This window comes from Oncorhynchus masou, unplaced genomic scaffold, assembly GCF_036934945.1.
Source record: "Oncorhynchus masou masou isolate Uvic2021 unplaced genomic scaffold, UVic_Omas_1.1 unplaced_scaffold_2792, whole genome shotgun sequence".
NCBI classification, from domain to species: Eukaryota; Metazoa; Chordata; class Actinopteri; order Salmoniformes; family Salmonidae; genus Oncorhynchus; species Oncorhynchus masou.
In genome coordinates this window covers 32832-47498 of record NW_027009219.1, presented here as the reverse complement: position 1 = coordinate 47498, position 14667 = coordinate 32832, and the positions used below count along the sequence as shown (strand labels likewise).

Genomic DNA, 14667 nt, shown 5'->3' with positions numbered 1-14667 from the left:
TACAGGTACTGTATGTAGAACCATAGTAAAGACCAGTATGGACTATCAATACAGGTACTGTATGTAGAACCATAGTAAAGACCAGTATGGCCTATCAATACAGGTACTGTATGTAGAACCATAGTAAAGACCAGTATGGACTATCAATACAGGTACTGTATGTAGAACCATAGTAAAGACCAGTATGGACTATCAATACAGGTACTGTATGTAGAACCATAGTAAAGACCAGTATGGACTATCAATACAGGTACTGTATGTAGAACCATAGTAAAGACCAGTATGGACTATCAATACAAAGTGACCATTTAGAATGAGGCCCAGTTCAATGAGAGGAAGTCTTAACAGAACTGGGGGATGACAGACAGGAAGTGGGGGGTGGAGATCTAATATATTTTTGTGCCAAACACTAAAGCATGATATTGTAATAAATCTACACCCTATTCCCTACGTAGAACACTACTTTAGACCTGGTCAGAAGCACCGTAGTGCACTACGTAGGGAATAGGGAACCATTTGGAACAGAGACAGTAATTCCCCTGAACATCTTCCTCTTCCTCATCTGGTTTCTTGAACAGCCCTTCACTCCTCCCCTTCCTCCCCTCCTCCTCTTCATTCTATTCTATCAGCCACACCACTAGCTCACCTCCACACAATACATTTACAAGTTAAAGACACACCTTGGAATAAATAACAAAGGAAAACTATTACTAGATGAAGTTGAGTGTTTTTTATTATTTCCCATCACCATAAATCATATTTAATCACTGAACAGTAGCAGACCTAACTTCATCTGTTCCTGACTCTGGATAGTGGATTAAAAAGACCATCAATCTCCAATGATATTAAAGTACTATTCTGAACATTACTGATATACTGAGTGGCAAGTCAAGATATCTGCTGGTTTTATTGTTTGGTCAACAGCACCACCTGCTGGACAGGTTTAATGTTGCTGGACTGAGCAGTATGGGAGGATGAAAGATGACACATTTAGGGCCGGTTTCCTGGACATCTACATTGAACATACTGTTTAGTCCAGGACTAGGATTCATCTGTGTCTGGGAAACCAGACCATATAGTTTAGTAGAAAGGAAGTGATACCAGCTTGTAGTGGGCTGACTAGTCCTGAATTGTCCTTTAGTTCCTGGACCATTTTCCATGCAGCTCCAGGTGACAGAGAACACATCAATTAGGACCGAGCCAACAAGCTGATCAATGATACTGAGGAGAATTACATAGAGACAGAGAACCAACTGAGAAAACATATCAATGGTTCTGAATGACAACCAATATACATCAACACCAGACATCATGATTCATGGAAATGTACAAGATTAAAACATTGGATTGAATTTTAATTAATAACAAATCAGTTTACAGTTTAACCAGCTCAGCAGAACCATTATAATAATCATAGAGCCAAAACCCAGGATAGAGGGGCTGAGTGAATGTGGTCTGGACTCTGTGGAGGAGGGTCATTGTGTCAGAGACACTGTAGAAGGACAGAGTACCTGCCTTGTGATCCAGGTACACTCCTACTCTGGAGGACTGAGGGCCTGATACTTTAGTCACAACATTATTGTGTATGAACCAATAACCATCACTATCGTAATATAAACTCCAGGACTTGTTATTGAGTCCAAATCCACCATCTTCCCCTGTTCTGCTGATGTCTTTATATGAGACTGCTGTAACAACACCACCAGTCCTCTCCACCTCCCAGTAACAGCGTCCAGACAGACCCTCTCTACACAGAACCTGCCACCAGTAGTAGGTGAATCTGTCTGGATGGTCAGGATATGGTTGGACTTGGCCTGTACGTGTCACCTTTCTGTTCCCTTCAGACAGAGAGAGGCGTGTGTGTGCTGTGTTTGGGTCCAGTGTGAGCTGACAGGAATCTGGGAGAAGAGCAGAGACCAATGAGGGGAGTCAGAACAATAAGTTAAGTCAGATACTGTATCTCCCCTGTCTTTGATTAGAGCACAGCAGAGATCAAATCAGAGAAATATGAGGAGTCAGATAGAGACCCAGTCTTTGATTAGATCTACTATTGCTATATATTTCTAGAGGGATTGTTAGGAGTGTCAGTAAAAAGAGACTGTTAGTTACTTCACAATAAAGAGACTCACATTGTAACAACTGTTCTCTGGTCTTGGGCTCTGGAGGCAGTACAACATCCACTATATTCACTACAGACACACAAACACATTGACAGAGAGAGGGAATGTTATCATCAGACCATATTCCACATGTATATGACTAGTAGGGAACTTTCAATGGTCTAAAGTTGATGTTCTTATTGTTTTCAACACACCTGTAGTGGAGATCTTGGTCCATTCTCCTTTAAGGAAGTCTTCTAGTTTCTCTCTCAGTTCAGACACAGTCTGACTCACATCTCCAAAGTACTGAAGAGGACGGACAACGATGCTGGGTAAGTCTGAAGATACACTGATACTGGAGAGAGACTGATACCTCTGGAGAGAGAGAGAGAGAGAGAGACTGATACCTCTGGAGAGAGAGAGAGAGAGAGAGACTGATACCTCTGGAGAGAGAGAGAGAGAGAGAGAGACTGATACCTCTGGAGAGAGAGAGACGACAGAGAGAGAGAGAGACACAACTCTGGAGAGAGAGAGACTGATAACTCTGGAGAGAGAGAGAGAGACTGATACCTCTGGAGAGAGAGAGAGAGAGAGAGAGACTGATACCTCTGGAGAGAGAGAGAGAGACTGATACCTCTGGAGAGAGAGAGAGACGACAGAGAGAGAGAGAGAGACACAACTCTGGAGAGAGAGAGACTGATAACTCTGGAGAGAGAGAGAGAGAGACTGATACCTCTGGAGAGAGAGAGAGAGAGACAGATACCTCTGGAGAGAGAGAGAGAGAGAGAGAGGACGGACAGAAAGAGAGAGGGGCGGGGATACAGAGAGGGGGACGGACAGAAAGAGAGAGAGAGAGGGACGGACAGAGAGAGAGACGGACGGACAGACAGAGAGAGAGAGGGACGGACAGAGAGAGAGAGAGAGGGGACGGACAGAGAGAGAGAGAGAGGGGCGGGGATACAGAGAGAGGGACGGACAGACAGAAAGAGAGAGAGAGAGGGACGGACAGAGAGAGAGACGGACGGACAGACAGAGAGAGAGACGGAGGGACAGAGAGAGAGAGGGGCGGGGGGGGTACAGAGAGAGAGAGGGGCGGGGACACAGAGAGAGAGAGGGGCGGGGATACAGAGAGAGAGGGACGGACAGAGAGAGAGAGAGAGAGAGAGACGGACAGAGAGAGAGACGGACAGAGAGAGAGACGACAGAGAGAGAGACGGACAGAGAGAGAGAGAGAGAGAGACGGACAGAGAGAGAGACGGACAGAGAGAGAGAGGGGGACGGACAGAGAGAGAGAGAGACAGAGAGAGAGACGGACAGAGAGAGAGAGAGAGAGAGACGGACAGAGAGAGAGAGAGACGGACAGAGAGAGAGAGACGGACAGAGAGAGAGAGACGGACAGAGAGAGAGGGGGACGGACAGAGAGAGAGAGGGACGGACAGAGAGAGAGAGGGGGACGGACAGAGAGAGAGAGGGGGACGGACAGAGAGAGAGACGGACAGAGAGAGAGACGGACAGAGAGAGACGGACAGAGAGAGAGACGGACAGAGAGAGAGAGAGAGAGACGGACAGAGAGAGAGAGGGGGACAGACAGAGAGAGAGAGGGATGGATAGAGAGAGAGGGATGGATAGAGAGAGAGGGACGGACAGAGAGAGAGAGAGAGACGGACAGAGAGAGAGGGGCGGGGGTACAGAGAGAGAGGGGACGGGGACACAGAGAGAGAGGGGCGGGGACACAGAGAGAGGGACGGACAGAAAGAGAGAGGGGGGACGGACAGAAAGAGAGAGAGGGGGACGGACAGAGAGAGAGAGGGGGGACGGACAGAGAGAGAGAGGGGGACGGACAGAGAGAGAGAGGGGGACGGACAGACAGAGAGAGGGGGACGGACAGACAGAGAGAGGGGACGGACAGAGAGAGAGAGGGGGACGGACAGAGAGAGAGAGAGGGACGGACAGAGAGAGAGAGGGGGGACGGACAGAGAGAGAGAGGGGGACGGACAGAGAGAGAGAGGGGGACGGACAGAGAGAGAGAGGGGGACGGACAGAGAGAGAGAGGGGGACGGACAGAGAGAGAGACGGACGGACAGAGAGAGAGAGGGACGGACAGAGAGAGAGAGAGACGGACAGAGAGAGAGGGGGACAGACAGAGAGGGACGGACAGACAGACAGAGAGGGACAGACAGACAGAGAGGGACGGACAGACAGACAGACAGAGAGGGACGGACAGACAGACAGAGAGGGACGGACAGACAGACAGAGAGGGACGGACAGACAGACAGAGAGGGACGGACAGACAGACAGAGAGGGACGGACAGACAGACAGAGAGGGACGGACAGACAGACAGAGAGGGACGGACGGACAGACAGAGAGGGACGGACGGACAGACAGAGAGATGGACGGACAGAAAGAGAGAGAGAGAGGGGGACGGACAGAGAGAGGGACGGACGGACAGAGAGAGAGAGGGGGACGGACAGACAGAGGGACGGACGGACAGACAGAGGGACGGACGGACAGACAGAGGGACGGACGGACAGACAGAGGGACGGACGGACAGACAGAGGGACGGACGGACAGACAGAGGGACGGACGGACAGACAGAGGGACGGACGGACAGACAGACAGAGAGGGACGGACAGACAGACAGAGAGGGACGGACAGACAGACAGAGAGGGACGGACAGACAGACAGAGAGGGACGGACAGACAGACAGAGAGGGACGGACAGACAGACAGAGAGAGGGACGGACAGACAGACAGAGAGAGGGACGGACAGACAGACAGAGAGAGGGACGGACAGACAGACAGAGAGAGGGACGGACAGACAGAGAGAGAGAGGGACGGACAGACAGAGAGAGAGGGACGGACAGACAGACAGAGAGAGAGAGAGGGACGGACAGACAGACAGAGAGAGAGAGAGGGACGGACAGACAGACAGACAGAGAGAGAGAGGGGACGGACAGACAGAGAGGGACGGACAGACAGACGGACGGACAGACAGACAGAGAGAGAGGAGGGACAGAGATGGAGAGAGACAGGACAACATAATGATTGAGATGAATAGTTTCACATGAAGTTAATTTCATATCACATGTAACAAGACAGTTTAGTTACCTGGAGGAAATGGATGTGATCCTCTGTGTGTGAGAGCTGCTCCAGCTCAGTGCTTCTCTTCCTCAGCTCAGCGATCTCCTGCTTCAGTTGCTCCAGGAGTCCTTCAGCTTGACTCACTTGAGCCTTCTCTTGGGCTCTGATCAGCTCCTTCACCTCAGAGCTCCTTCTCTCAATGGAGCGGATCAGCTCAGTAAAGATCTGATCACTGTCCTCCACTGCTGACTGTGCAGAGCGCTGGAGAGAGAGAGAGAGACAGAGAGAGACAGAGAGAGAGAGAGAGAGAGAGAGAGAGAGAGACAGAGAGAGAGAGAGGGACAGACAGACAGACAGAGAGGGAGACAGAGAGAGAGAGCGAGAGAGAGACAGACAATAGGTTTAGTAGTAGTCTCTCTACACCTCATTGAGTCAGACCTCTGCCACCCTGCTCTCCAGGTCCACCAGGCCTTGGTCCTGCTCTACTCTCCTCCCTCCTGGACAGACAGGTACAGGACACCTCTTGGTCCTGCTCTACTCTCCACCATCCTGGACAGACAGGTACAGAACACCTCTTGGTCCTGCTCTACTCCCTCCTGGACAGACAGGTACAGAACACCTCTTGGTCCTGCTCTACTCTCCCCCTTCCTGGACAGACAGGTACAGAACACCTCTTGGTCCTGCTCTACTCTCCTCCCTCCTGGACAGACAGGTACAGAACACCTCTTGGTCCTGCTCTACTCCCTCCTGGACAGACAGGTACAGAACACCTCTTGGTCCTGCTCTACTCTCCCCCTTCCTGGACAGACAGGTACAGAACACCTCTTGGTCCTGCTCTACTCTCCCCCTTCCTGGACAGACAGGTACAGAACACCTCTTGGTCCTGCTCTACTCTCCTCCCTCCTGGACAGACAGGTACAGAACACCTCTTGGTCCTGCTCTACTCTACTCCCTCCTGGACAGACAGGTACAGAACACCTCTTGGTCCTGCTCTACTCTCCTCCCTCCTGGACAGACAGGTACAGAACACCTCTTGGTCCTGCTCTACTCTCCTCCCTCCTGGACAGACAGGTACAGAACACCTCTTGGTATATCATATATATCTCATATCATCATTCAGAACTTTAAGCATATCTTTGGGAGGACGCCCAGCCTGTTTGACAAAGATAAACAAAGAATTTTTTCCAAATTTGTGCTGACAAAATAATCAAATGTAATGTTTTTTACCAAAAACTCTACATGGAAAGCAGAAAGCTGTGATCAATTAAATACAACGTTAACTAGATATTATCTGTGTCATTGATAGCCTGGCACAGATAGTAAAACTACATTAAATACAACGTTAACTAGATATTATCTGTGTCATTTATAGCCTGGCACAGATAGTGAAACTACATTAAATACAACGTTAACTAGATATTATCTGTGTCATTTATAGCCTGGCACAGATAGTAAAACTACTGTAGCGACCCGCACAGACAGCTGTGTGTTATGTGTTCGGCTAGTAGCTGGTTGTGTTGTACTTACCAGTTCCCAGTGTTCGCGGGGTCCGACATGCCAATCAACCTGCTATCTGCCAATCACAGGAATGCCTGGGATGTTCTGATGCCGGGCATCCTGGTGGTTGGCGGAGTGGCGTGGAGGGGGCGGGGCATTGGAAGTTAAGCTTCAGCCTTTGTTCTCTCTCTGACGTCTGGGCTTCACAAGAGAAGGTCCCGATTGGCTTGTGGGGTATCTTTCATTTATTTGGCGTGAGCTCAGGCCAAACAGTAGCCTGTGTAAAGTTGCTAATAAACCGTCAATTCGTAACTCAATCCTCTGTCTGGACAATTGTTCCTTTATGATCGAGTCAGCTCATTACACTACATTAAATACAACGTTAACTAGATATCATCGCCACATAACTTATGTTGAATTTAAAAGACACCGTTACCGTTAGTAACGTCTGTTACACTGTAACTTACAGGCAGCCTCACATAAAAACCTATTGGTTAACAAAGCTTTGATTATGACCAAAGTCTATAGTAGTGAAAACTCTCTCTCTATTCTAACTTACCACACATTCACATCACTGCCTCGACATGAATGTGTCCTGTCAGAGCCGTTTCCTGTCCGTTAACTGTTAACAGTCTCGAGCCACAGCTTAACCAATGAGCTACAAGGAGGACTGACAGTCACGAGCCGTGCAGCAGCCTCTGCAGCAGCAGCCTCCCCCGGGTCCTAGTGCCCGCCCGGTAAGACGGTTAAGATGCGATGGAACGGTTGACGGAGAGAAAATAAATCACAGAGAAAATATATTGACTGATATATTGAATTGTTTAGGGAAGCTTTAGCTTTGGCTTTAATACATTCTGAAAATACTTGAAAATAAAAATAAAAATAATAGTAGCCCTCCTCAGGAACAACAAAACCCTCACAGACCAACTTCTTCTTCTATGATATAATGGAGGTCCTCAAATCTTATTTTGGGGATATGGAGGCGTCTCGTGTGGCCAATAGCCTGGGGAAATGCATAGCGCCAAATTCAAATAATACGCGATAAAACTCAAACTTTCATTAAATCACACATGCAGGGTACTCAATTAAAGCTACACTCGTTGTGAATCCAGCCATTATGTCAGATTTTAAAAATGCTTTTCGGCGAAAGCATGAGAAGCTATTATCTGATAGCATGCACCCCCTGAACCACCTGAACGAGATGTAAACAAAAGAATGAGCGTCGCCGGCGCTACACAAAACGCTGAAATAAAATATAAAACATGCATTACCTTTGACGAGCTTCTTTGTTGGCACTCCAATATGTCCCATAAACATCACAATTGGTCCCTTTTTTCGATTAATTCCTTCCATGTTTACCCAAAATGTCCATTTATAAAGCCCGTTTTGATCCAGAAAAAAAACAGCTTTCCAAAACGCAACATCATGACAAAACATTTCAAAAGTTGCCTATAAACTTTGCCAAAATATTTCAAACTACTTTTGTAATCCAACTTTAGGTATTTTTAAGCGTTAATAATCGATCAAATTGTTGACGGGGCGATCTGTATTCAATAACAGCAAGTCAACAATACATGCACGGTTTTCTCTTCCATAACATAATCCACAGTGTAACCTCTGCCTCTTCTTCGTTTCACTAATGAATAACTTCAACCCAAATACCAATTTCTTCTTCTATGATATAATGGAGGTCCACAAACCAACGTTAAAGGTGCATGGCGCCACCTACTGTTCTGGAGTGTGTTCAATCACGGTTTACACCTCTAAATCCTCCAACCAAACTCAGAACTTCTGAGAAAATAAAAGAGTCCTACTAACTTCTAATAGACCCTCCCCATCCTCCAAATCACTTCCAAGTGTAATGTTTACTGTTCATTTCTGACTGTTTATTTCACTTTTGTTTATTGTCTATTTCACTTGCTTTGGCAATGAAACATATATTTCCATGCCAATAAAGCCCTATGAATTTAATTCAATTGAGAGAGAGACAGTTCCATTTTAATGTATAGGGGACATGAGTCGTCATGGTTACTCATGGTTATGTGATGAGGCAGCCCAGTTGGTTACATGAACCAATCTATTCTCTGAAAGGGGCCCAGACAGCCTGTTCCGAACAGTGGGGTCAGTGGGATTGAATAGGGGCCCCTCTCTCTCTCTCTGACTGGAGGAGAGAAGTGAAATGGTGTGTCTCCTCTGTCCCTGTCTCTCTCAATTCAATTCAATTCAATTCAAGGGGCTTTATTGGCATGGGAAACATGTGTTAACATTGCCAAAGCAAGTAAGGTATATAATATATAAAGTGAAATAAACAATAAAAATTAACAGTAGACATCACACACACAGAAGTTTCTAAACAATAAAGACATTACAAATGTCGTATTATATATATATATACAGTGTTTTTACAATGTGCAAATGGTAAAGGACAAGATAAAATAAATAAGCATAGATATGGGTTGTATTTACAATGTTGCGTGTTCTTCACTGGTTGCCCTTTTCTCGTGGCAACAGGTCACAAATCTTGCTGCTCTGATGGCACACTGTGGAATTTCACCCAGTAGATATGGGAGTTTTTCAAAATTGGATTTGTTTTCGAATTCTTTGTGGATCTGTGTAATCTGAGGGAAATATGTCTCTCTAATATGGTCATACATTGGGCAGGAGGTTAGGAAGTGCAGCTCAGTTTCCACCTCATTTTGTGGGCAGTGAGCACATAGCCTCTCTTCTCTTGAGAGCCATGTCTGCCTACGGCGGCCTTTCTCAATAGCAAGGCTATGCTCGCTGAGTCTGTACATAGTCAAAGCTTTCCTTAATTTTGGGTCAGTCACAGTGGTCAGGTATTCTGCCGCTGTGTACTCTCTGTGTAGGGCCAAATAGCATTCTAGTTTGCTCTGTTTTTTTGTTAATTCTTTCCAATGTGTCAAGTAATTATCTTTTTGTTTTCTCATGATTTGGTTGGGTCTAATTGTGCTGCTGGTCCTGTGTGGCTCAGTCGGTAGAGCATGGCGCTTGCAACGCCAAGCGTCGTGGGTTCGATTCCCGCTGGGGCCACCCATATGTAAAAGGAGTGGTCCCAGCCAACTTGTAAGTCGCTTTGGACAAAAGCGTCTGCTAAATGGGATATATTTATTTTTATATATATATGCTGCTGTCATGGGGCTCTGTAGGGTGTGTTTGTGAACAGAGCCACCAGGACCAGCTTGCTTAGGGGACTCTTCTCCAGGTTCATCTCTTTAGGTGATGGCTTTGTTGTGGAAGGTTTGGGAATCGCATCCTTTTAGGTGGTTATAGAATTTAACAGCTCTTTTCTGGATTTTGATAATTAGTGGGTATCGGCCTAATTCTGCTCTGCATGCATTATTTGGTGTTCTACGTTGTACACTGAGGATATTTTTGCAGAATTCTGTCTCTCTCTGACTGGAGGAGAGAAGTGAAATGGTGTGTCTCCTCTGGTCAACAATACTCACCTTGAAAGACTCCACAGCCTGTTGGAGCTCCTTCAGCTCCTTCTCTCTCTCCTGGAATCTCTGCTGGACCTTCTGCTGACTCATCCCCAGCTGTCTCTGTGGAGAATCACTCTTCAATGAGCTATCAAGCTTTATTAGTCCAGTAGATCAATAGTATAGTAATGTGACATAGGACCCATAGAGGAAGGTCTACAATCCTGAGGAAGTCCCTTTACAATATTATATTATGTTGCTATGTGAATGATTATAGTTTTTATGGCAGGATTTCATGTATCAAGGTGTTGAGGCTGAACTTTGGACTCAAAAACGCTATTCAGAATGATAATAGTGTTTGACTTTAGAAAATGGTGATACATTTGGAGAATCTGGGTTAACATATCTATATACTCAAGGTTTGTGTTCATAGTTGTTCTGCTGTGGATCCATTTCATATGAATGATCTCATATTCAAACAGATTTAGTTCCTACTGTATCTTTAATTCTTAGTTTATCAGACAGCCACCAACAAGTTGTTCTGGTCTTACCTGTTTCTCAGTCCTCTCTGCTGCAGCTGACACTGTATCATGGCCTTTATGTTCATCCATCACACACAGCAGACAGATACACTGCTGATCGGTACGACAGTAAACCTCCAGCAGTTTGTCATGATGAGAGCAGATCTTCTCCTGTAGTTGTGCGGTGGCTTTGACCAGCTTGTGCTTCTTGAAACCAGGAAATTCATAGTGAGGTTGGAGGTGAGTCTCACAGTAAGAGGCCAGACACACCAGACAGGACATGAGGGCTTTCTGCTTTCTGGTCCCAGTGCAGAAATCACACGCCACATCTCCAGGTCCAGCATAGCACAGAGCAGGAGGGGGAGCAGCCTGGAGTCCTGTCTTCCTTAGTTTCTCCACCAGCTCAGCCAACATGTTATTTTTCATCAGCGTAGGCCTTGAAGTGAAGGTATGTCTGCACTGAGGACAGCTATAGACCCCTTTCAGATCATCCTGATCCCAGCAGCCCTCAATACAGCTCCTACAGTAACTGTGTCCACAGGGAATAGTGACCGGCTCCTTCAGTAGATCCAGACAGACAGAACAACAGAACTGGTCCTGGTCCAGCAGAACTCCCTGTTGAGCCATTTGGACGGTTGTTCACTCTCACACAGACACTCAGATCAGTTGCGTTTCCTCAGAAAAGAGTTTGTGGGAAGGGGAGGGACTTCCTGGTTCTGCCAGAGGGGTGGGGTTAGAAAGGAGGGAGGGGTTATAGGAATGGAGGAAGAGAGAGAGGAACTGCATGCAACAGCAAGAGGGAGACAAATAGTTTTGTTCCAAGGTTAGAGCCCTTAACATGGAACAAATGACATAATGAATGTTAAAATGTGAGTTGTTAGAATATATGAAGGGTAACAGTCTCTATGAAGTACGTATGTATCATTATTTTAATGACCTTTATAATGCCTTATAATACACCTATGTGTTGTAATTAATCAATAAGGACTGAGGAGGTGTGGTATATAGTTAATATACAGTACCACAGATAAGGACTGAGGAGGTGTGGTATATAGTTAATATACAGTACCACAGATAAGGACTGAGGAGGTGTGGTATATAGTTAATATACAGTAACACAGATAAGGACTGAGGAGGTGTGGTATATAGTTAATATACAGTACCACGGATAAGGACTGAGGAGGTGTGGTATATAGTTAATATACAGTACCACGGATAAGGACTGAGGAGGTGTGGTATATAGTTAATATACAGTACCACAGATAAGGACTGAGGAGGTGTGGTATATAGTTAATATACAGTACCACAGATAAGGACTGAGGAGGTGTGGTATATAGTTAATATACAGTACCACAGATAAGGACAGAGGAGGTGTGGTATATAGTTAATATACAGTACCACAGATAAGGACTGAGGAGGTGTGGTATATAGTTAATATACAGTACCACAGATAAGGACTGAGGAGGTGTGGTATATAGTTAATATACAGTACCACAGATAAGGACAGAGGAGGTGTGGTATATAGTTAATATACAGTACCACAGATAAGGACTGTTCTTAGAAAAGACACAATGCAGATTGAGAATTATCTAACACTTTCAAAAATACAATCAAACTTTAAAAATAGCCGTAAGGGAGACTAGATACAGTGGGGCAAAAAATAATTTAGTCAGCCACCAATTGTGGAAGTTCTCCCACTTAAAAAGATGAGAGAGGCCTGTAATTTTCATCATATGTACACTTCAACTATGACAGAAAAAATGAGAAAAAAATCCAGAAAATCACATTTAATCACATTTAATGAAGTTATTTGCAAATTATGGTGTAAAATAAGTATTTGGTCAATAACAAAAGTTTGAAGTGTACGTATGATGAAAATTACAGGCCTCAGTATAGTCATAGTTGTAGTGGGGTGGTAGATGTCTCGTCTCCTTATGGCTCTAATTTGATAGTTGTAGTGGGGTGGTAGATGTCTTGTCTCCCTTATGGCTCTAATCTGATAGTGGTAGTGGGGTGGTAGATGTCTAGTCTCCTTTATGGCTCTAATCTGATAGTTGTAGTGGGGTGGTAGATGTCTAGTCTCCCTTATGGCTCTAATCTGATAGTTGTAGTGGGGTGGTAGATATCTAGTCTCCTTTATGGCTCTAATCTGATAGTTGTAGTGGGGTGGTAGATGTCTAGTCTCCCTTATGGCTCTAATCTGATAGTGGTAGTGGGGTGGTAGATGTCTAGTCTCCTTTATGGCTCTAATCTGATAGTTGTAGTGGGGTGGTAGATGTCTAGTCTCCCTTATGGCTCTAATCTGATAGTGGTAGTGGGGTGGTAGATGTCTAGTCTCCCTTATGGCTCTAATCTGATAGTGGTAGTGGGGTGGTAGATGTCTAATCTCCTTTATAGCTCTAATCTGATAGTGATAGTGGGGTGGTAGATGTCTAGTCTCCTTTATGGCTCTAATCTGATAGTTGTAGTGGGGTGGTAGATGTCTAGTCTCCCTTATGGCTCTAATCTGATAGTTGTAGTGGGGTGGTAGATGTCTAGTCTCCCTTATGGCTCTAATCTGATACGTCTCTAATCTGATACGTCTCTAATCTGATAGTGGTAGTGGGGTGGTAGATGTCTAGTCTCCCTTATGGCTCTAATCTGATAGTGGTAGTGGGGTGGTAGATGTCTAGTCTCCCTTATGGCTCTAATCTGATAGTGGTAGTGGGGTGGTAGATGTCTAGTCTCCTTTATGGCTCTAATCTGATAGTTGTAGTGGGGTGGTAGATGTCTAGTCTCCCTTTGGCTCTAATCTGATAGTGGTAGTGGGGTGGTAGATGTCTAGTCTCCCTTATGGCTCTAATCTGATAGTGGTAGTGGGGTGGTAGATGTCTCGCCTCCGTTACGTCTCTAATCTGATAGTGGTAGATGTCTAGTCTCCCTGATGGCTCTAATCTGATACGTCTCTAATCTGATACGTCTCAAGACCATGGTGCTTGCCTACGGAGCTGTGAGGGGAACGGCACCGCAGTACCTCCAGGCTCTGATCAGGCCCTACACCCAAGCAAGGGCACTGCGTTCATCCACCTCTGGCCTGCTCGCCTCCCTACCATTGAGGAAGTACAGTTCCCGCTCAGCCCAGTCAAAACTGTTCGCTGCTCTGGCCCCCCAATGGTGGAACAAACTCCCTCACGACGCCAGGACAGCGGAGTCAATCACCACCTTCCGGAGACACCTGAAACCCCACCTCTTCAAGGAATACCTAGGATAGGATAAGTAATCCTTCTCACCACCCCCCTTAATGATTTAGATGCACTATTGTAAAGTGGCTGTTCCACTGGATGTCAGAAGGTGAATTCACCAATTTGTAAGTCGCTCTGGATAAGAGCGTCTGCTAAATGACTTAAATGTAAATGTAAATGTCTCTAATCTGATAGTGGTAGATGTCTCGCCTCCCTGCATTGTTCTCATGATGTATGTGTAGCAGTGTGATGTTGTTCCACTAGATTACCCACCAAGTTGCACACAAGGACCAGTTCAAATAGGTCAAGAGGGGATATTAATAGTTTGATAATAATAATAATTCAGTGTGTTTTTTTATTTAATTACAGCTGCATATATAATGTTATTTTTTTGGTGTACAAACACTTTTAATGTCTATATGGTAAATACACTTGATTGTAAAAGTGTTGTATATTTTGGTTTGGTCCATCGCGGGTTTCTGTATTTCTGTTCACCCTTATTGTTCTCTCTTGCCTGACCTTTGTTGGATTCTGTATTTTACATTATAGCCATTAGATATATATGATTAAATATTATCTGATGTTGGTTGTGTGAGGTGTCTGCATTTGTGCACTAGAGCATCATTATGAGATTAAACAACTGCTTGCTACTTGCCTGTTTGTGTGTGACAAGAACTGAGTAACATGGTGTGACCTGCATGTTGCAAAACTGTAGATAACAGCCCAGCAGATGCTTTGTCCTTGTGTTTGTATGTATAATATTGAGCACATGGTGTGACTTGCTGTATCTTACAGAGTTGTGATAGGT

At 45.4% G+C, this 14667-nt stretch overlaps 1 protein-coding gene across 1 annotated transcript; it reads right to left on the bottom strand.

Moving 5' to 3' along the window:
- Window positions 1–1334: 1334 nt before the first annotated feature.
- Window positions 1335–11448, bottom strand: LOC135533907 (tripartite motif-containing protein 16-like). Its single transcript, XM_064961106.1, has 6 exons — window positions 10669–11448; window positions 10145–10240; window positions 5208–5441; window positions 2315–2474; window positions 2130–2189; window positions 1335–1898 (listed from the first exon to the last, which is right to left on the bottom strand). The coding sequence occupies exons 1-6, from the start codon at window positions 11263–11265 to the stop codon at window positions 1375–1377; spliced, it is 1671 nt and encodes a 556-aa protein (XP_064817178.1). The 5' UTR covers window positions 11266–11448; the 3' UTR covers window positions 1335–1374.
- Window positions 11449–14667: the final 3219 nt, after the last annotated feature.